Source organism: Carex rostrata, chromosome 34, assembly GCF_964058835.1.
Source record: "Carex rostrata chromosome 34, lpCarRost1.2, whole genome shotgun sequence".
NCBI classification, from domain to species: Eukaryota; Viridiplantae; Streptophyta; class Magnoliopsida; order Poales; family Cyperaceae; genus Carex; species Carex rostrata.
In genome coordinates this window covers 2,002,690-2,022,861 of record NC_135951.1, presented here as the reverse complement: position 1 = coordinate 2,022,861, position 20,172 = coordinate 2,002,690, and the positions used below count along the sequence as shown (strand labels likewise).

General features: G+C 34.0%; 4 protein-coding genes across 4 annotated transcripts in view; all 4 read right to left on the bottom strand.

Moving 5' to 3' along the window:
- Positions 1 to 7,604: 7,604 nt before the first annotated feature.
- On the bottom strand, positions 7,605 to 8,834 carry LOC144549210 (wall-associated receptor kinase 3-like). The gene has a single exon (XM_078297941.1). The coding sequence runs from the start codon at positions 8,665 to 8,667 to the stop codon at positions 7,630 to 7,632; it is 1,038 nt and encodes a 345-aa protein (XP_078154067.1). The 5' UTR covers positions 8,668 to 8,834; the 3' UTR covers positions 7,605 to 7,629.
- On the bottom strand, positions 8,805 to 11,589 carry LOC144548854 (wall-associated receptor kinase 2-like). Its single transcript, XM_078297567.1, has 4 exons — positions 10,608 to 11,589; positions 10,308 to 10,456; positions 9,174 to 9,275; positions 8,805 to 8,849 (listed from the first exon to the last, which is right to left on the bottom strand). Exons 1-4 carry the CDS (start codon positions 11,587 to 11,589, stop codon positions 8,805 to 8,807), a joined length of 1,278 nt encoding a protein of 425 aa, XP_078153693.1.
- Positions 11,590 to 15,797: 4,208 nt separating this feature from the next.
- LOC144548992 (putative disease resistance protein RGA3) overlaps positions 15,798 to 20,172 on the bottom strand; it is a 50,520-nt gene continuing 46,145 nt past the window's right edge. Inside the window, exon 3 of the mRNA XM_078297721.1 lies at positions 15,798 to 15,881. Within this exon, the coding sequence (XP_078153847.1) occupies positions 15,870 to 15,881 (12 nt within the window). The 3' untranslated portion in view covers positions 15,798 to 15,869. The remainder of the gene's footprint in view (positions 15,882 to 20,172) is intronic.
- On the bottom strand, positions 15,987 to 19,878 carry LOC144548804 (putative disease resistance protein RGA3). The gene is made up of 3 exons (XM_078297525.1): positions 19,507 to 19,878; positions 16,089 to 18,731; positions 15,987 to 15,995 (listed from the first exon to the last, which is right to left on the bottom strand). The coding sequence occupies exons 1-3, from the start codon at positions 19,876 to 19,878 to the stop codon at positions 15,987 to 15,989; spliced, it is 3,024 nt and encodes a 1,007-aa protein (XP_078153651.1).

Below are 20,172 nucleotides of genomic sequence, written 5' to 3'. Positions count from 1 at the left end.
TATGTTGTAATGACTCCACATGGTTTCGCAGATCACTTGCTCGACTAAATTCCTCTGAGGATTTTAACTGTAAGCCAGTCAAGATCACAACAGACAGGGACACAGTCATGAATCATGATCAGTACTTTTCTAATTCACTTAGTAATGTCCTTCATGACCGCGCCATATAATATCCAGTTTGTTTATGGTGTTCCTAAATTTTCTAGGGTGACTTTGCTCTTGCACGGCACCATCTTTGATTTAGACACTTTGCACTTTTGATACTTGAAGCCATCTACTGTTGCATGGCACCATCTGTGTATGATTGTACTGTTGATACGTGAAGCTAAAATTGTTTTGACCTTGGTCAGCTGTATGCTCACCATAGGATGCAACGACCACATCGCCTAAAAGCAGTCCACCATCAAGCGGTCGTGCATCAAAAAGGGTTCCCCACGGGCCACGGCCGGTCCGCCAATCCCTCCAGATAAAAATAAAAACTAATTTCATTGTTTCATTAATTTCACACATTACAAACCGGGAAATGTTTGATGATCTAATCTTAATATGCAATTAATTATCATCGTAAGAAAAAAATAAAATAAGCAGGGCTTGGATCCACGACCTACGGCAAATATATCTCAGGTACGGTGTGCATCGGAGAGTAGACGATAATAGAGAAGGAATGCTTCATTTTAAAACTAGTCAACATTGCAGGATTGCAGTTCGGGCGGTGTTGAGGTCATATGCCACATCATCTGGGGCTGCTTCAGCCAGCATACCGGCCTCTTCATGCAGCCCAAGGAATCTCAGCTTCTCTGCATGAAAAACCCTGCCAGATTTGGCCCCAATTCAGACTTCAAAACCTGGGTATGATTTCCTCATTAAAAAAATTTGCTGCAGAACTCAACACCTGAAAGAGCATCCTGCTATCTCTAGATGGCCGGCTAATCCTTGTAATATATGTACTTGAGTTGTTACCCATATATTGCATGGCAACGTTTATAATTCCCAAGCCGGTAATTAAGGAGTTAATGGGACTCACTAGAGACGATTTTTTTGGGGAAAATTTGATAAAAAGAGGTTCTTGGCCTACGACGCATGGGACATAATTACCCTTCTGACAGGGGATCTAGGCATCAGAGACTTACAAGTGGTTAATGATGCTTTAATGATGAAATCCATCCTGAAATTGGCTGCGGGTTCACAAACTTTGTGGGTGAAAATTGTAAATTGCACAGCAAGAGGGATCACCGTTGCTTGGTTTTCTGGAGAGGGATTGCTAAACTCAGAGATTCGTTACAGGAGTGTGTTACTTGGAAGGTTGGTAATGGAGAGAATTGTAAAGTGATTGCACAGTAGTGGTTTCAAGGGGCTCTCTGTTTCCACAAGATGACAGACAGAGGAATCTGCGCCTAATCGACCTGGTGGCCTCCTAATATCGTTTGGTAAAATAAATAATAGTGTTAAAATAATGCTATTTAATTAGTTAAAGAAAAAAAAAAGAGTGAATTGTATTTTTTCGGATAATAGTTAAAATAGTGTAATTTTAAAAGAGTGAATTTTTCTAAAAGAATGAATTTTTGTTTAAAATTTTTCTAGTTGGAACAACAACAACAACAACAATAATAATAATAATTTGTAAAACATCATAGCTCTTGTTAAGTTGATGTATAATTAGATCTAAATCTAATCACAAATTTCATATTTTGCTGCATATCTATTTATATTTTATCAAGAGATAAAGAAATTGTGCTACTTGTGTGAATGTATGTTTTATTAATTATTATAGATTTAGAATAAATATCCATGCAAGGAACATCATGCCAAAAGATAACGTCAACTTACATGCATTGGTACGATATAGCCTATCACACTGGAAGTAATTACTTCCGAAATTTTTATTAATAGGAAATAAATTAAATAAATAACGATGTTAGAGAATAATTTTAATTTTTTACGAAATATAGGAAAAACGTGATAGACTATCACGGCCTCTAACCGTTGTAGACTATCACGATCAAAATTAGCGCTAATTAATTTCCTCGTGAACATTATCAACTAACTGAACTGTGAAAAAAAAAATCCAGAAAAAACTCGGCTGTGATACTCCATCACAGCCAGAGATTTACAAAAAATAAAATTAAATTAATAAAATCGGGACGTGATGAAGTATCACGGCCAGAGGTTTGAAAAAAAATTGACACAATACTTGTCGAGATTTTCACAATGTTGAACTGGAGAGATCTTTCATACACCTGGTGTTGTTTTAAATAATTACACATAACCTTATCGTGGTATGCTGGTTTCTGCTCAAGTACGTGACAGTTCTTTATGTAAAATGTTTCTAATGGTTCACACATTTAACAATAGACCATTTCTAACGCATAAAGCGTGATCTCCCATATAGCTTTACCGTTTTGTAATAAATGTTATTCTGAGGTGTAAACGACGAACAAGGATGCATACATGATTAGTGCATTCGAATTTTTTTTTTTCTCAAACCTCTGGTCATGATATTCCATTAGGTCCAATTTTTTTTTTTTTTTTTACAAATATCTGACCGTGATGGAGTGATGTTTTTTCCAGTTTTTTTTTCTACGCGATTCAGTTAGTTGACAAGGGGATTAATTAGCGCTAATTTTGATCGTGATAGTCTATAATAGCCAGAGACTGTTATAATCTATCATGCTTTTCCTATATATATCTCGAAAAAAATCAAAACCGTTATCTAATATCGATATTTATTTAATTTATTTTCTATTAATAAAAATTTCGGCATAAATAGCAGGTACGGAAATGAACTAACAAGTGTAAACCAAAGCTCCTCTTCCAGTAGAAGAGGCGCATATCACAGTTAATAGATTATAAATGAACTTGTTACGATATAGAACAACATATCACGCTACTATTTTTTTTAGAATTTTTTAAAATCAGTATTTTTCAGAAAATTTTAGACCATTAAACACAGTGAGTTTAAAAAAATAGTAAAAATTTTCAAAAAAAAATATAAAATTTGGTCTCCAAGCACAATTTAATATGTATATCAACTTGAACGGTTCGGATCGACACTTTGAACTTTAAAACTATAGATATGAGCACAAATTAAAACACCCACTTTAATTTGCAAAATATAGTAGCCTTACTCTAGATTTCTCTCTATATATTTGTTTGTAAGAATATTCTAATCGAGATCTATCAACTTCTGCAAGATGCATGCATGTGTTCAGCGTACTAAGTGGATCTGAAACGTGTTCCTACCAACGAAGCGATCCCTTATCAATATTAATTGTCGCTTAAATATTATTAATTTTAGTGGATTGTTGGTTGACTCGAGAAACGCTGTAATTTTTGAATTATTTTTTATCCTAAAATAATATAGGTTTGATAGTAAAGATAAATTGAATTGATGAACCAGCCTTTGGTTGAATCCACCGTTCAAAAAAGTTACTTTTAGTACGAAGCTAAAAAAGTTGCTTTTAGAGTGCAAACAATTAATGTAACATATATACTTTGTATTTTTTCTTTGGTGGAATCCACCGTTTAAAAAAGTTGCTTTTAGTACGGGCTACTCACAAAATTGGCTCCAGCAATCAAAATGATCTGCCTTTTTTTTTTTTCGTAGACTACTTACAAAATGTATTATCCGGTGCCACTCTCATAAATAGTACATATTTAATTTTTCACCGCTGATGACTCAAGTTTAAGTTGCAAATAGTTTTTTTTTTTTTTTTTTTTAAAAGAAGTGGACATAAACCCACTGATTTTTATTAATAAACGAAAACCACAATACATTGTATCTAGTGAAACTGGTACCAACATTGATACCACAAACAACATCTTCAAACATAAAAGATATCGACAAAACACGGCATTGAGACAATACCATGAAAAGCAACTTGCACAAAAACAAATGTCCTAACAGAAACACCTACTGACACTACTACTTATTACACAGTTATGTAAAAAGACCCCTACATTAGTAAATATCCCAAACCCTCCGTAGATTCATCTTCAAAGTCCTTCATCTTCAAACCTATCCTCCATCGAGTGTCATATCCCAAGCATAGGGGTTGTAACTTGTCCATCCTCCTGAGGGATAGTAAGCAAACCTTCTAATAGGCCCTTAACATCATGAGGTAATACATATGTTAGTTTATCAAGCGCATTATACTTTTGATTGAAACACCAAAACTTACAAATAGCTAGAATCTGTGCCCCTAAGCTACTAGGTTGTTTGATAATGCCCCCCTTGAAAATGACTCTATTTCTCTCCAGCCATAAGGTCCATAAAACTGCACCTATAATAATCATTATTATGTTGGCATCTTCATAGGTATATATGCACATATGTCCCAAAGCTCATCTAATGTTGTACAAGTAAAAACAAAGTTATTAAATTGAGTTATCCAATCCCATATCTGTCTAGCCAAAGGGCAAAGAAGGAATAAATGAGAAACAGATTCCTGTTAAGTGCAAAATACACAACTCTGGTCACCAATCCACCCTTTTTTACCTAAATTATCCCTTGTCAAAATTATGCTTTGTTTGGTCAACCATAAGAAAATTCTGATTTTGAGGGGTATATTGGCATCCCAAATAGTTGAAAATGACAAATTAGGTATTGCCCCAAAATCCAACTAGGTATACAGAGAATGCACACTGAACCTACCCGTACTAGACCATCTCTAAACAATTTGATCATTATTAGAACGCAATTGAAAATTATGAAACTGAGATAATAGAGCACATCACTTTGTGTGGTATACACTAACTAGTTGTCTGCAAAATTCTAAATGCAAACCATTAGAAGTAAACACCTATGAAACTAAAACATTTTGATCATATGCAATTATAAACAGATTAGGATAGACAGTATGCAAAGTACTGTTACCAATCCACCTGTCAAGCCAAAATTTTATTGAGTGTCCATTCCCCACCTGCCATTCCTTGTTAACTTCAACTATAGCTTTAGTTGTCATTATATATTTCCAAAAAGGGGAAATCAATCCATAGGTACCTAAGACACTATATTTTTGATAGTCTTCCAAGTACCAAAATTGAACAATCTAAAAATCTGATGAGCCATTTAGCTAAAAGTGCTTTGTTCATCCTCTGTAAGGAAAAAAATATGCTCTTATTAGCTGGTCAAAGATTTGTAGGAGTTCCAAATAATATTATGAAAACATTAATTCAATATGAACTGCTTGTTTTTTCCGTTTATAAATATACATATAATTGTGAGTTATAGTAGAACCATAATGTCCTTAAGCTCACCAAAGAATTGGTGAACTAAACTTCAAAATCTATCAAAATGACTTCAAATGATGAATCAAAATTATTGAAACTGATCTAGTTGACGAGTTATGTGTTCACATGTCAAATTTATAAATTTTGAAATTTATTTAGTACAAAATTAAGTACTAGACCTTAAGAATGGATAATTAATCCTTGAAAAATAAGTTTATAAGTTATATAATTTTAATACATTATTTTTCATTTTATTATGAGCAGCATCTTTCTTTCTCTTATACTTAATGACATTGCCATGCACACGTATTCACTTGTAATCATCCTTAAGAATGGCTGCAACAAATTAAACATAATGTTTAGAAATCTAAAGATTTAATTAATCGGAAAAATCCACAAGAAAATATTTTTATTTGTTATAATACATGATTAATTGGAGATGTTCTATGATCTGTGGTGCTCAGCCTCAAGAAGCAACAAAAATGGATAATTAATCCATGAAAAAGCCTAAATTACACTACATTACATATACATTAAACTATAGGATCCTGATAATTGTCCACCCACCTCTATCTCCCCATTTATCTCCGCACTTAATTTATATAATTGTCTTGCATGGGGATCACAAAAAACTCCAGTACTGATTTAAAAAAAAAATATTAATCTCCATGCACAAAAATATTTATATCGAAAAATAGAAGTATTTATACCTATAAGGTGAATAATTTTTACATGAATAATTGTATCTTCAACCAAATTTCAAACTACATGGGAGAGTCATACACGTTTTTAGAGGTGAATTTTTATTCATTCAATCTCATTCACATTTCTGACGATCTATAAATAATTTTACAAATCTAAAACCACGAACGTCTTCTACGCAATTTTTTTTTTGCTTGAAACGTGCCCGTAGGCAATAGCTTTATTAATCACAACTTTCACAGGAGATTACATTTGATATAAAAACCCTCCCATAAAAATCTAGAATTCCAAAAACATAGGATATGTGTAGCCCATACAGTCCCAAGCTATACCTTTCCTTGAACCAATTTTTGCTAACTTATCAGTCTTTTCCATGATGACATACTTTCGAGCTCGTCATCACAAAATATTTAAATCTTTACTTGCAAGTATTTTTTACATATGACACTGGTTGACATCTAAAAGTATTAATATAAAATATTATAAGTATTTATACTTATGCACTGGAGTATTTATACCTATGTTGTCAATTATTTTTGTTAGAGAAATTTTAATGTAGTGACATGGAAGGTTGATGCATGGGATGTAGGGTCCCTACTACTTCATTTGATGAAGGTTGATGCGGGACCATTGAGGCCTGAAGAAAGGTGGTCATATCGTTATGCATGCAAGTATTAATATTTTATTTTGCAAGGATTAATTTATTATATTTTAGTATTTATACTTATGAAAGTTAATGCAAGATGAGTGTGTCAACTGAAAAAGGGGACCATATAATTAGTGGGGACCATTGTACAATTTTTTCTTTAATGTTGTTGGGGCCAGGGATCGAGGGGGACAAGAGTGTGAGGACAATTATAATTATTCAAAACTATATTACATTATAATCCGATCCTAAAATACCCTAAATTAAAATTGCACTACTTAAATCTTAATTCAAACCAAGTTAAACGGAATAATTTTAAATTGGCATATAGCGTTAATTAAAATTTGCATATATAAATCTGCATTAAAATTCACATTTATGGTTGCGTACCATATATGCAATATGCAGTGACCTTCTGCATGCATGACCAAAGTCACATTTAAAAACATTGGGTATTAGCTGGTCTCAACACCCACATTATTTTGATTGAACAGTGAAAACTAGCCCAACTACTCTAATTATTAATTGGAGTTTGTGGCGTTAATATGTCCAAGCCTGAATAACTACAGACTAACCACATGACTCCACAAAAGCTAACCAAGATTTTAGTCTCAAAAAAGTTGGAGTAGGCTAGAAATGAAATCCAACCAAAGACACCAAATTCGGATGTGTTTCATTCCATATAGAGGCTGTTTTTTATCTAGTTTCTCGCCACACCTTATCACGACCCTCCTTTTTTTTGCTGGCTTGAGACATGTTGTGTAGAAATAACACAGACATAATTCACACGACTCCAACAACATTGCAAATAATTCCTAATTGATGAATAGAAATGGGTGCACTGCAGAATATAAAAGTTTCAAAAATCTTAAACTCACTATTCAAATTACATCAGCTCTAAATTTAGAACGCCAATAGTATTACATAAAGACAAAACATCAAGATTTAAGAAAAATACATAATTTTTCAAGGAATATAAGAACAGATAAAGAAGTACAATTACCAAGTAACGAGCAACTCTTACAATTGAAATTTGATAATTACTCACATTATTATGTGGAAAAGTGTTCATTTACCGAGAAAAAATTAGATGATGACTGTAGTTCTTGTTCAAAACTACATTGCATGGTTGTATCAATTCCTGCAGTGTAGTCAGGTAGCATAAGTTGCCTCTCCTCCGAACTTTGAGAGGTCCAAGGATGTTTGCGTTGTTGGTTGGACCGCCACAAGGCGTCGAGCCGTACCTCCACTTCCTTTATTGTTGGCCTTTGTTCTCCTTTCATTCTTAGGCACATTTGTGAAATTTTGGCAACAGCTTCGAGTTCTGTTAGGTGTCCCTCTTTTACAACTTGGGGATCGAGAATCTCAAAGAGACGGTTCTCTTGCATAGCAGAACTAAAATATGCAATGAGACTACCCCCTTCAAACTTCCTAGAGGAGAATAATGGCTTTTCTCTTGTTAGCAATTCTGCTAGAATGACACCAAAGCTGTAGACATCACTTTTCTGGGTTAACCGGCCTGTGTAATAGTACTCCGGATCCAAATACCCATGTGTGCCTTGGATAGCTGTAGTTATGCCCGTTTGGTCTATTTGGACAGATCTTGACGCCCCAAAATCTGACACTTTTGCTGTGAAATAATCATCCAGTAGAATGTTTGATGATTTTATGTCTCTGTGAAAAATTGATATAGAGGCAGATGAGTGAAGATAGGAAATTGCCCCTGCAGCCTCAAGGGCAATTCTTAACCGATGCGTCCATGTCAAGGAACAGTGTTCCTCTACATGGAGATGATTAAAAAGTGTTCCGTTCGAAATGAACTCATAAGCGAGCAATGGGACTTCGGTCTCTAGGCAGCATCCATAGAGTTTTACGATATTCCTATGGTTGACTTGTGAGAGAATAACCACTTCATTTATGAATTGATCGATTTCGGCTGGATCAACAATTTTGGACTTTTTAATGGCTACAACACGTTGATCCGACAAAATACCTTTATAAACTTCTCCATGACCTCCCCGACCAATAATGAGTGCATTATCGAATCTGTTTGTTGCCTTTTCCAGCTCATGTAACCTAAGAATTCTCATATTTTGTGTTGCATCTTCATGGGAAGCAATTAGTTGTTGGAGAAGCAACCCCCGATTTTGAAGAAAGAATTTTTGTTTTAGCTTTTCATGTTTTATCTTTTCAAACAATTTGATACGCTTGGCTATAGCCAAATATATTAAAAGAATGCTTGTGCCAGTAACAATACAGAGCGTAGTGATACCTGCGTACATAAATAAAGTATGTTAGGAAAAAGCAAGAAAGTTATTTGACATCATTTCATTTAATAAAGAAATCAAAATTCCCTCCTTTGTTTCGATCGTATTATGTTTAGTACAAGCTTGCATGACCTGCAAAGATAACTATTTTATGATCGTATATTAGCTACTTCATTGGCGACAAAACTATTAAACTACAGGTTATATATATATCAAGAAGAGTTACTTTAACATTTTCCTGTGAGTTACTGAACTTTTATTTTTTTCTAATATAAAAGTTCACGTTGACAACAGATCACCATTTTATTTGTTCGCCTAACCCTCTATACCGTTGCTGTTGACATTGTAAATGCCTTATAATTGCATATGATGCTTGCTAGGTGTATAGGTGGCCGACTGTCTGAATGTCGCCTGTCATAGTATTCATGACCCTTCAATCCAAAAAAGAGAAAAAAACAAATGGTGATCTGTTGTCAACGTGAACTTTTTTCTGTTGAAGTGATCGTATATGTTTCTTATTTTATATTTTTATATATCTAACAATGTCAGTGTTCCAAATAGTAGAGGCTCAAGCGGGCTATAGAGTTATAATGACAGAGAATTTTTCAACATATATTTGTTTTCAATTTTATAAATTTTGATTCATTAATCAGACAATTTTGAAATCATACTAAAATTTATAGATACTCTTCAACAAATGTAGGGAGAATACACATATATAATTTATAATTTTAAAATTCCAACTTGTAATCATGACTATTGGTATTGTGACGGATACTCCCGCCGATAATAACGATGCCATTGAGAATAGCAATTTATGTCGACTTACCCTTAACAATAGTCACTAGTGTCTGAATGTGCGCTTCACAATTGATTTGTATCTCTTTATGATATATTTGAGAGGAAAAAATAAAGAAAGTTTGTGATGGACAGTACAAGGTGCCACCATTTGCTTTTTACCTATTTTTGGGTACATCTGTTAGTAATTGTTGGAAACAGTAAACTTAATTAATTGGTAAATTAATCAAATGGTTAGAGTGAATGCATTTGGATTTTCTACATAGATTTAATGTTTAGGTCTTCTAGAATCATGTTGGGTTATGCAATTCATGCACTTGGTATTTGTGTCATGTTTAATGATACTTATGATCTAGGTTATCTAAAGAGTACCATGTAGTCTATAAATTGAGATGTCTTCATTTGTAATTTGTAATTTGTAATTTGTAAGAAAGTAAGACAATATTAATAATAGAAGTAAATGTTCTGCCATGGAGTGTTCTCTCTTCCATTATTAAATATATTAATTTCTTATCAAATACTAACAATAATAACATTTCCAAAGATAAGGATTTTTCATAGAGCAGAAAGTGTGCAAGGATAAATAACATACTTGTAACAACGTTCAAATTTTCATGAAAAATATTGATGCTGAAAGGTAAAGGTAATAACATACCTATAATTACTAGTCCAGGATCGAGTTGGCAATCTGTGTCTATCCCACCGTGAGATCCAGGATACCAGTCGAAAGGACAAGAGCACAGATGACCTCCTTCTAAATTGTGACACGTTGCCCGCTTGGAGCAGAAATTTTGGATGGCACATTCGTCGATATCTGGCATCAATATGGAACAATTACATATTAATTACTGCAACATATCTATGAATTCTCTCTCTCTCTTTTTCTAGGATATACTAGGCAGTTGATGTGGCAGCCGTAAAGATTATAAAAAGAATAAAATAATAAAAGAGAGCAAGAGAAAGACCTTGGCAGCCTCCTAGAAGGTAAGGATTGCCTTGATAACCATCGGAGCATTTGCAGAGATAACCACCATTACCACTATTTGAGATTGAAATATTACTGTGAACACTTATGCATGCAGAGGAGGATTTATTTTTCAGTTCGATGACGTATGTGTTATTTGAGATTAAAATATCACTGTTATCACCTATGGCCCAGTCGACCACCATCAGCTGCCCTTGGGTAGCATCAGCCAGCCTGCCAGTAGTGATGTAAGTGGTGTCGAACTTGTATTGGGACTCCTCCACCACCATGGCATAGCTGCAAGGACAAAATATATACGCGTCTGAGTCATTTTGCGTGATATAACTCGTATCAAACGTGACCATAAAGGAAGAGGCTCCTTTAGGGATAGTTGTCTGGCAGCAACCAATTCCAGAGCAGGATTCATACGGATGAAGGATATCTAGGGTTTCAAGTGTTTCAAGGGTTTCACACGAAGAAAGGCACCCTGCTCCTACTGGGTAAGCAGTACTATTACTACTAGACTGATATAGCTGGAGATAGGCAATTGTATGACACCCAATGACTGTAAATTTGTTCTTCACGTTGTTGATCCAGAATGGTGTTTTACCAAACATCAATTGCATAGACCCGTAATCCATGGTTTTTGATGTGCCGTTGTAGCAATGGTAAGAGATAGGGCTGTTTATACGTGCCTGGCCCAATTCCAAGCTTATATTCAGAATCGCAAAATCACCAAGGTAAGGTGTAGATGTACCGTCATTAGTTGTGTTGCAAGTGACATTGAATTCTTTAGACAGGGAGCAATCTTGGCCAATGCCGAAAGGGTAAGGGATGGTAATACTACCGCATCTCTCTCGGCACCCGGGCCGAGCAATGATGTTCGCAGATTCAGTGCTTTTGAACTGCAGGAGGAGGAGAAGTTGTGTTAGTATCGTTGTCAACACAGTGTATTGCAAGGTGTTTCTTTTTGTTTCGTTCATCGTATTGATAGTTTCTCTTTAGTGTATTGTTGTGAGCACAGTGTATGCAAGGAGCAATGGTGTTTCTTTTTGTCTCTAGTTTGTATGAATGGATCGATACAAGAAAACTACAGTTTGAGATTCTTTATAAAACATATGTGCACATTGATACTTTTTTAATAATTAATTGTTATTGTACATACTATATTTTATACGTAATTAACGTGTAGTGCAGCACAATTTTTTAAATTAATTGAATTGTTCAACTCGAACTGCAATTGTATTTCTTCTCAATCTCTTTCTTGCCTTAAATTATCGCAGCTTTAAAGGAAATTTTTTATCCGCTAATTAAAAAAAAAGGACTCTACTTTGAACCATAAGATTTAAAATGAACATACTGAATCAATTGGATTAAACATTTATAAATGATCTTTTATATAAATTTTATTTGTTCATTCTGAATATGACGGTTCAATTTGAAATATTAGTAAGATCTTACTTTTTTTTACTGAAAATAAAATAAAAGATATCAACCAACTTTAAATTTTCTCTCTATCACTATTAGATCTGATATTTCTTTATTCGTTGGCAAACTAACTCAATATATATCTAATCGAGTATTAATCAGAATAAGAGTCTGATTAATTAACAAATCGCTCTAACAATTAAATCCAAATTTGTATAACCATACCCGCTCAGCTAATTGTAATAATTTCATTAGAATGAAATGATGTGTATTGATGATGAAATAGCAACAAGTTGAACAATTAAAAATTACGGTCGAAACTTTTACCAAAAAGTCAGTCCCTCGCCCCCACCCCCCAACACCCCCCGAGGCCGCCACCACATCAGGTTGGAATATTTAATTTTCAAGAGGTAAATGAGGGATTGGATTGTTTTATAGAAATTAAAATGTCTTTGGAATTGTACATTTTTTTTTTAAACACGATTAAAATAAAAATAAAAAGTTTATTATTTCTTATCCTCAAATTTATTCTTTCAAAAAACTAAGTTTGTAATAATGGATCTCCATCTATTTTTTTTCTAAGTATTTTATCTCATTTCTAAGTAATTTTTTCTGTAAATATATTTCCCTGAGACATCTCTTCTAAACAAAAGATGCTAGGGTGAGAGATAAGACAATGGAGATGGTATCTTCACTGAAAAGGCAATTTCTAACGAAGAAACCTCAAACGAGTGTAACTCGGCCCTCAAGTGTCTGATTTCAGCGTTATACTGCTTTAATTCAGAAGGCTCGCGAAAAGAAGATACTCATTTTCCATCCAGATTTCAACCGGCAATCTTTCACAAAAAAAATATTATCTTTACCACTAAACTAAAGACTTATTCAAGTAAATAATTTAGTTGGCAATATGTATAAGCTTCTCATTATCTCTCTTATCAAAGCGTTGAAGTTGTAACACCGATAAAAAATAGTAATTTAATATATAGATCATGTATTGGTGGTCGTGCGTTGAATTAATCGGCACACAGCAAATATATTATTTTCTTTTAAATGTCGCCTCGTAGTAAACAATTTGTTTAACTGAAATATTACAACTTGATGTGCATCTATCAACTATTGAGCATCGACCTGCGGGGTAACCAGTAACCACAGAGCGAACTATTTATTTATTCCTCCTTTTGGGTACTCCCTAACGGATATACCAATTGAATGTGTACACTGCTTACGGGCTTGTATTCAAAAAAATTAAAAAAATTGAATGTGCATTCCAAATCTCGACCGTTCAATTGAAAAAGTCCTCGCTCTCCTCCTTTTAAGATTAGGATTTGTATCCGACTGAATATCTCTGTATTACAGTATTAGAGAACAAAAGAGGAGAGTGTGTGACCTCTTTGTATTTTGGAAAATTTCAGATATTTTTTAGTTGAAAACCTTCGTAGAGGCTGCAGAGTTGTGAGAGGAAATTAAAGAGTTTGGCTAGTATAATATCAGTGTTATTTCAACCTATATAACACCAACTCTAAAACCTATCAAATCGACTTCGAACGACTAATCCAAACCATTCAAACCGATTTGCATTATGAGTATGCGTTTACATACAAATTTTTTATATTTTCGAGTTATTTTAGTATCAAATCAAGCGGTAAAAATATTGAAAAATTAATGTATTAAAATTAACTTAAAACTCACACATTTGACCGCTTGACTTAATACTAAATAAATTCGAAAAGTTATAAATTTTGCATGTAAACGCACAACTAATGAAGTAGATCGGTTTGAATGGATTGGATTCACCGTTTGAAGTCGATTTGATAGGTTTTAGAGTTGGTGTTATATAGGTTGAAATGACATTGATGTTATACTAGCCAAACTCGAAATTAAACTCTTGACTTTTGAGTAATTAACCGTGTTAAGATTTTTTTTCTAGCCATCTGTGCTACCTCTCTTTTAAAATATAAAAAAAAAATCAGAGATATTCTACTGACTTTATTGAAATTATACTGATTTCATTTTCCTGAACATGGTTAAATAGAAATAAAAAAGATTAGTATTTCTTATTCTCAATTTTACTTATCAATTTAACACCGAGTTATTTTATTTCTTAGTCTGTTATATATATACTTATCATGGCCTTAAGAGCCCATACTTTATGTATATTTTATTTCGATCATTTAGAATTGTGTATATATATCATATTATGAGCAATATTGTTGGCAATGAATTTAAATAAAAAAATGAAAATATAAAGTGCTCTAAATCAAGTGAAGTTGTTGGACTCAAAATGATTTTGTCACCCATTGGGACTCAAATTGATTATCGAAGTGCTGTTAAATCAATTAATTTTATGTCTAACAAAGAGCAAAAGGCCTTATCAGAAAGTTGAAAATTGGAGATAAATATAATAAAATAGCAGATATCCAAATAACGACCAAAAATTGGGAAATTCGAAGTTTCACCGTCGGCTTGCTTAATCATTCTTCAACGGTATGTTTGATAGCAAAACAAGAATAACTAGAATAGCTAAATCAAGAACAGTTATTGTTTGTCTTATTAGAATATCCAAATCTCAAAATTCTTAGGAATAGCCTATTCTAATATGACAAAAAGTTTGGATTCCCTATTCTAGCTATTCTAACCCAACCAAACACCGGATATACTATTCCGAATAACATATTCTCAACCCAACCAAACATACCTCAAGAGAAGAAAAGAAAAAGAGTACAAAAATAATATAAAAAATAATGAAAATGAGTCCTCACAAGCAAAGAAAATTCTTCTCATTTATTACAGATCATATAATAAATTGGATAGTAAATTCATTTCTATCGACGGTCACTACAGCAAAAAAAGGGTATCAGCGACTGGGCATTCGGTCACTGATAATAACTGTGCCAGTCGCAGATGGGTATTAGCGACCAAATTTGGTCGCAGATGGCTGGTCACAGAAGGCATCGTCACTGATACTAGTGTGATGATGTCATCTCCCTCGCTGATGCCTTTTCAAAAACCATTTTTTCCGGTCCCTGATATTATTTCCTGACGTCATACAGGGGCTTTTAGCGTCCAATTGTCCATCATGGATGTTTAAAATCCGGACGCTGATACCTTTTTTCAGCGACTAACTTTTATCGCTAATGTTTAAAATTACGCCGCTGATATTTGTTTTTAGCATCCAATTTTTGATCGCTAATGTTTAAAATAAGGCCAGTGATACTTTTTTTTAGCGACCAACTATTGAACGTTGCTAATGGTAAAATACCAATCACTAATGCTCCTGTAAGCATTATTTTTTTGTTTGTCATTTATGTTTCTAATAATTACATCCAATATCTAATATTGTGTGCTTTGTAATCTTTCAATATCGACATACAACAAGATATCAAATAACATCAAACAGCACACCAAATAACATCTAAGCATCAAACATCGTACCAAATAACATTAAACATAGCATCTAAGTATCAAACATCGTACCAAATAACATCGAACATAACATCTAAGCATCAAACATCGTACCAAATAATATCAAACATAACATCTACGTATCAAACATTGTACCAATTAACATCTAATATAAACAATCTAAGCATCAAAAATCATCATTTGAGTCGTCACTATCGTCATCCTCCCCCTCATCCCCGTCACTATCATGCGAGCTCGAACTTTCCTGTGAATAATAGTAAAAATATAATCAATTATGTACATTTTTCTGAATTAAGTCAAAATTCAGACTTTAATCAAAATTAAGAAGCCAAAATTCACGTTTTCTCTTGAACTATATTTTGCAATTTTCTTTTTAATCTAATCAATAAGAAGCCAAAATAGGAAGACATCATTAAAGAAAACGCTGCAAAAAAATTGAACAAGAGCTTATGTATCAGAAACAAACAAGTAATATAAAAATGAAATATTTATTTGTTGAAACAGGAGCAGCTTGATTAGTCAACAAATCTTACCAAGGCTAATGGTTGCATAAAAGTGAAAAAGTTCAGTAGTCAAAATCTAAATATTCAAATAATAATAATAATTATTATTATAATAATAAATTATGAACCTCATTTGATTTATAGTAGTCAGGGCAGCCACAATCTTGAACACGCACATCACAAGGCCCAGATGAAATCAACCCATCGGGCAGAGAATGAAGCGAACCACAGCGTTGAATTATCAACAATGTAAGTGATGGAATGCTCTGCCGATTAATTTGTCTTATTTCATGAGAGAAATCACCAAATAGCTCAGGGGATTCCACCAACTGCAGTCCATCCATTGTTAGTGAATTCAGGGTTTTACAGAAATAAATATCCAGTGTTTTCAACATATCCAGGTGCCCTAGTCCGGTAATCAACTCCAGGTGGTCACAATCATAAATATCCAAAATTTCAAGATGGGATGGCAGCTGCTCCAGCTGCATAGTTCTAATACTAGAACATTTTTTAATGTTGAGGTACTTGAGAGTGTGAAGATTGCCGAATGGAAGGGATTCAATGTAGCCACAACTCTCTAATGTGAGTTCTCGAATTGACTTCAATAACAATGGATCCCTCATCCATCCTGGTATTATGGCAGAAGGATAACTTTTTACTCCAAGTCTCTTGAGGTTAGAATTTGGCTGGAGGCATTCTAACAAGGAAAAATGTAAATCATCTACCCCAACTATCCCGTCCTCACAAGCTTCTGGTATGATATCTACTACCAGCTCTGAGTTCTTGCTGTAAAAAAATTGAAAGTGATCATGCCAGCATAACTCTAACATCTCAAGTTTGCACTTATTTCTCAGGTTAGCTCGCTTGGCATCTTCTAAATTATTAATGTTCTTTAATCCTCCAATAGAGATCCTTCCTTTAATGTCCTTCATATCCTTTAACCAACCTATACTCCTAACATTCAACCTTGCTGAAAATTCTATTATTGATGGAAAATTAACAAGACCATGAGGGACATAATCCAAGGATTCACGACCAATATCTATTTCCACTAAGTTAGTAAGTGAACAGAGTGAATTTGGTAGCTTTTTAAGGCCTGCAATGGAATGAACATGTAGTAACCGTAAGTTAGCAAGATCACCAATATTTTCAGGTAGATATTCAAAGTACGTGCAATTAAGTACCAAAGATAGTAGGTTGTAAAGGAAGCAAATGGATAATGGTAACATTTTAAGACGTGAACAATGAATACTTAAATAGGTAAGATGTTTCAACTCGGAAATGGAGTGAGGAATTTTTGTCAAACTACCCCATGTCAATATCAATACCCTGAGCACTTCAAATTGAGTGAGGTTACACAAGGTTACGCCTTCCGAAAAATCTTGACAATCATCCATCAACTCTAAGTTTGGGTCAAAATCTGCTTTCCAGCGTCCCATATCAATAATAATAGTTCTTAAACCCTTCATATTTTCTTGGGGAATTTGATTTACATATTCCATGCCATTGGAACCGCCTACATATAAATGGTATACTTCTTGCGGGACAGTTCTCTCTTGAATATCAAGTGGCTGATTGATCTCCACCGAGTAGTGTTCATTCTCAGAATTAAGTCGAGCAAGATCATGGATTATATCATGCAACTTACAATATTCTTTGGAATCTGTGAATGCATAATCAAGAAAGGACCTCTCTTTTAACTCATTATAATATTCAACACCAATTTCTATGATATTTCTTTTGCTCCGGGACTCGATGTACCCATGAGCGATCCACAACTCTATTAAATCCTTTTTTACTAGTGTGTAATCTTTTGGGTACATTGAGCAAAACAAAAAACACGGCTTAAGATGAGCAGGTAGATGTGCATAGCTTATCTGAAGTGCTGGAAAAATCAATTCTGTTGGTTCTTTTACTTCCCAAAGATCGCTTTCTAGAATCTCCCTCCAAACCTCTTCATCAGCTTCATGCCTAAGGAGACTTGCAATTGACTTTACAGCCAATGGCAACCCGCCACACTTTCTTGTAATCTCCCTTCCCATATCTACCAAGTCTATTGGCATGGTGTCGCTTGTACCACTAAATGCGTAATGCTCAAATAACTGCCAGCATGAATATTCAGATAAGTTACTTGGGTTAAAACAGGTTGTTGTTTGCATGACCTTTGCTACCTGTTTATTTCTTGTTGTCACGAGAATCCTGACCATCCTTGCTTCTTTAAAAGGAACTCGAAACGACTCCCAAAGATTATGATTCTCGTTCCACACATCATCTAAAACAAGTAATATTGTTTTTCCCTTCACAATTTTTGCAAGCTCTTCTTGTAATTGACTCAACTCACTCAAACCACAATTTGTTTTGGAGAATGATTCAATGGTCCCTTTGATGAGTCTTCTGACATCAAATTCTTCAGAGACACATATCCACCCATTTAAATCAAAGCACTGGGAAACACTCTCATCTTTGTAGACAAGTTGGGCAATGGTGGTTTTTCCAACCCCACCTTTGCCAACAATTGATATGACTGATAATGACTGTTCTTTTTCAGTTAGTAAGAAATTGATGACCTTTGAAATGTCGGCATCTCTGCCAAAAATATTTGCCTTATCCACCATGTGACCCGTTGGGGGTCGTAAAATTTTGTTGTTTGGACGCCTCACCCCATCACTGTCCCTTAGTTGAAGAGCATGACGATCATTTGCTATTTCATCAAATCGGCTTCTTATTTTGTTAAGCCGATCAACAATGCCATCAGGAATTGGTACGATGTACTGTTAAAAAAGAAATGAATTACAATGTTAAATTTCGTAAATATGTTAAGTGCAAATGATAATTAAGGGATCAAGACGCCTACAATGTGAACGACTGCCTACACCATCCTTTGGCAAATTGACCTCCGACTTTTAACCAATAATCAAATATGTACGGAAATAACTTACACAAGTTCATTTTTTTATTTAAAAAAATAAGCATTGGTTAGTTGAATAGTGTGATATATGTTATGTATATATTTGAACCGAAATGTTTTTATCAATGTAAATGCATAAATTAACATGCATATAATAATTTCAGTGTTATTTTTGTATAGTACAATTCTACAAAATAATTGCCTCATTAAATTGGATGGTCCGGATTGGTGTCGTAAAATAATGGGAGCTGATAATTACAAAACAATTTTGACTATTGACACAGCACTAATAAAATTTTTGTTTCTCAAATAACACATTCAAACTCTTTATTAATGTGTAGTTTTTTTTTTTCTTTTAATATTATATATCTAGTTGGAACCGAAAAAAAATTGTTGGTTGTGATTAGATCTTTTTATATTGTCTTAAATAAAATATTTAAAATTATACCTCAATAACTATTTAATAACTTAATTATACACTGACTTATAATAATTAAATTTTATTTAAATATATTGATTAATGTCAATTTTTTTCATTGCCTTTTCTATTCTAAATTGAAATCCAAGATTATACCTTACAACGATAAAAGGGAAAAAAAAATAGATCCTTTTGATTTCTATATGCATAGGACACTAACCTCCATCTCCTTTCTTTTGTGAGAACCAGAAGCCTGAGAAGCCTTTCTTGCCTCTACTTGAACACGTGTGACCTCATATCGGTACTCACTAAGCACATCCTCAGCATCATAAGCAACCTTCTTGAGCTCCTTTAGCCAGAACTTGACGGAGTGGTCTATGATTTCCCTCTCCTCAGCATCGCACATAGTGGCCTTGATCCCATTCAGAGTTCGCATCAGTCTTTCCAGATCCTCCTTAACAGCAAGAGCACGTCCCTTTTCTGAGTTATTATTAGGATTTGATGAAGAGGATGGAGCCTGTGAAGAGGCTGTAATTGAGGGGAGCAAATTGGTGGCTAGAGAGATCAGAGAGGTTATCAAATTCCCTGCCATTTTACGCGGAAACAAGTGCGTGACTCTGCTTTTGCTCTGTTTTTTAGATTTGAATTGTGAAAATGAGAAATGAGAGGGAGGAAAGAACAACACTGCGTCTTCAGATCTGAGAGGTAAGCTAAAGTCAACGTTTATTGCTAGGCAATATTTTATTCCTGCGAATCAATTTGAAACATGCATGCACATCTCCAATAGTACTTGATATATAAGTGCATAATATTGGAATAGCAAAAGGAAAAAAATTATATTTTTCTGATAGTAGTTATAATAGTGTGAACTTTATTATATAGAAGA

What these genes read in the sequence shown, in the direction of transcription:
- LOC144548804 (XM_078297525.1), bottom strand. Translation starts at nt 19,878, where the DNA reads ATGGCAGGGAATTTGATAACCTCTCTGATCTCTCTAGCCACCAATTTG. An exon ending in ACAAAAGAAAGGAGATGGAG is followed by an intron (nt 18,732 to 19,506) that starts GTTAGTGTCCTA and finishes CTTTTTTAACAG; the next exon opens with TACATCGTACCAATTCCTGA.
- LOC144548854 (XM_078297567.1), bottom strand. Translation starts at nt 11,589, where the DNA reads ATGAACGAAACAAAAAGAAACACCTTGCAATACACTGTGTTGACAACG. An exon ending in GCCAACTCGATCCTGGACTA is followed by an intron (nt 9,276 to 10,307) that starts GTAATTATAGGT and finishes TTTGGATTGAAG; the next exon opens with GGTCATGAATACTATGACAG. An exon ending in TTACAATGTCAACAGCAACG is followed by an intron (nt 8,850 to 9,173) that starts GTATAGAGGGTT and finishes TTATGTACGCAG; the next exon opens with GTATCACTACGCTCTGTATT.
- LOC144549210 (XM_078297941.1), bottom strand. Translation starts at nt 8,667, where the DNA reads ATGAGAATTCTTAGGTTACATGAGCTGGAAAAGGCAACAAACAGATTC.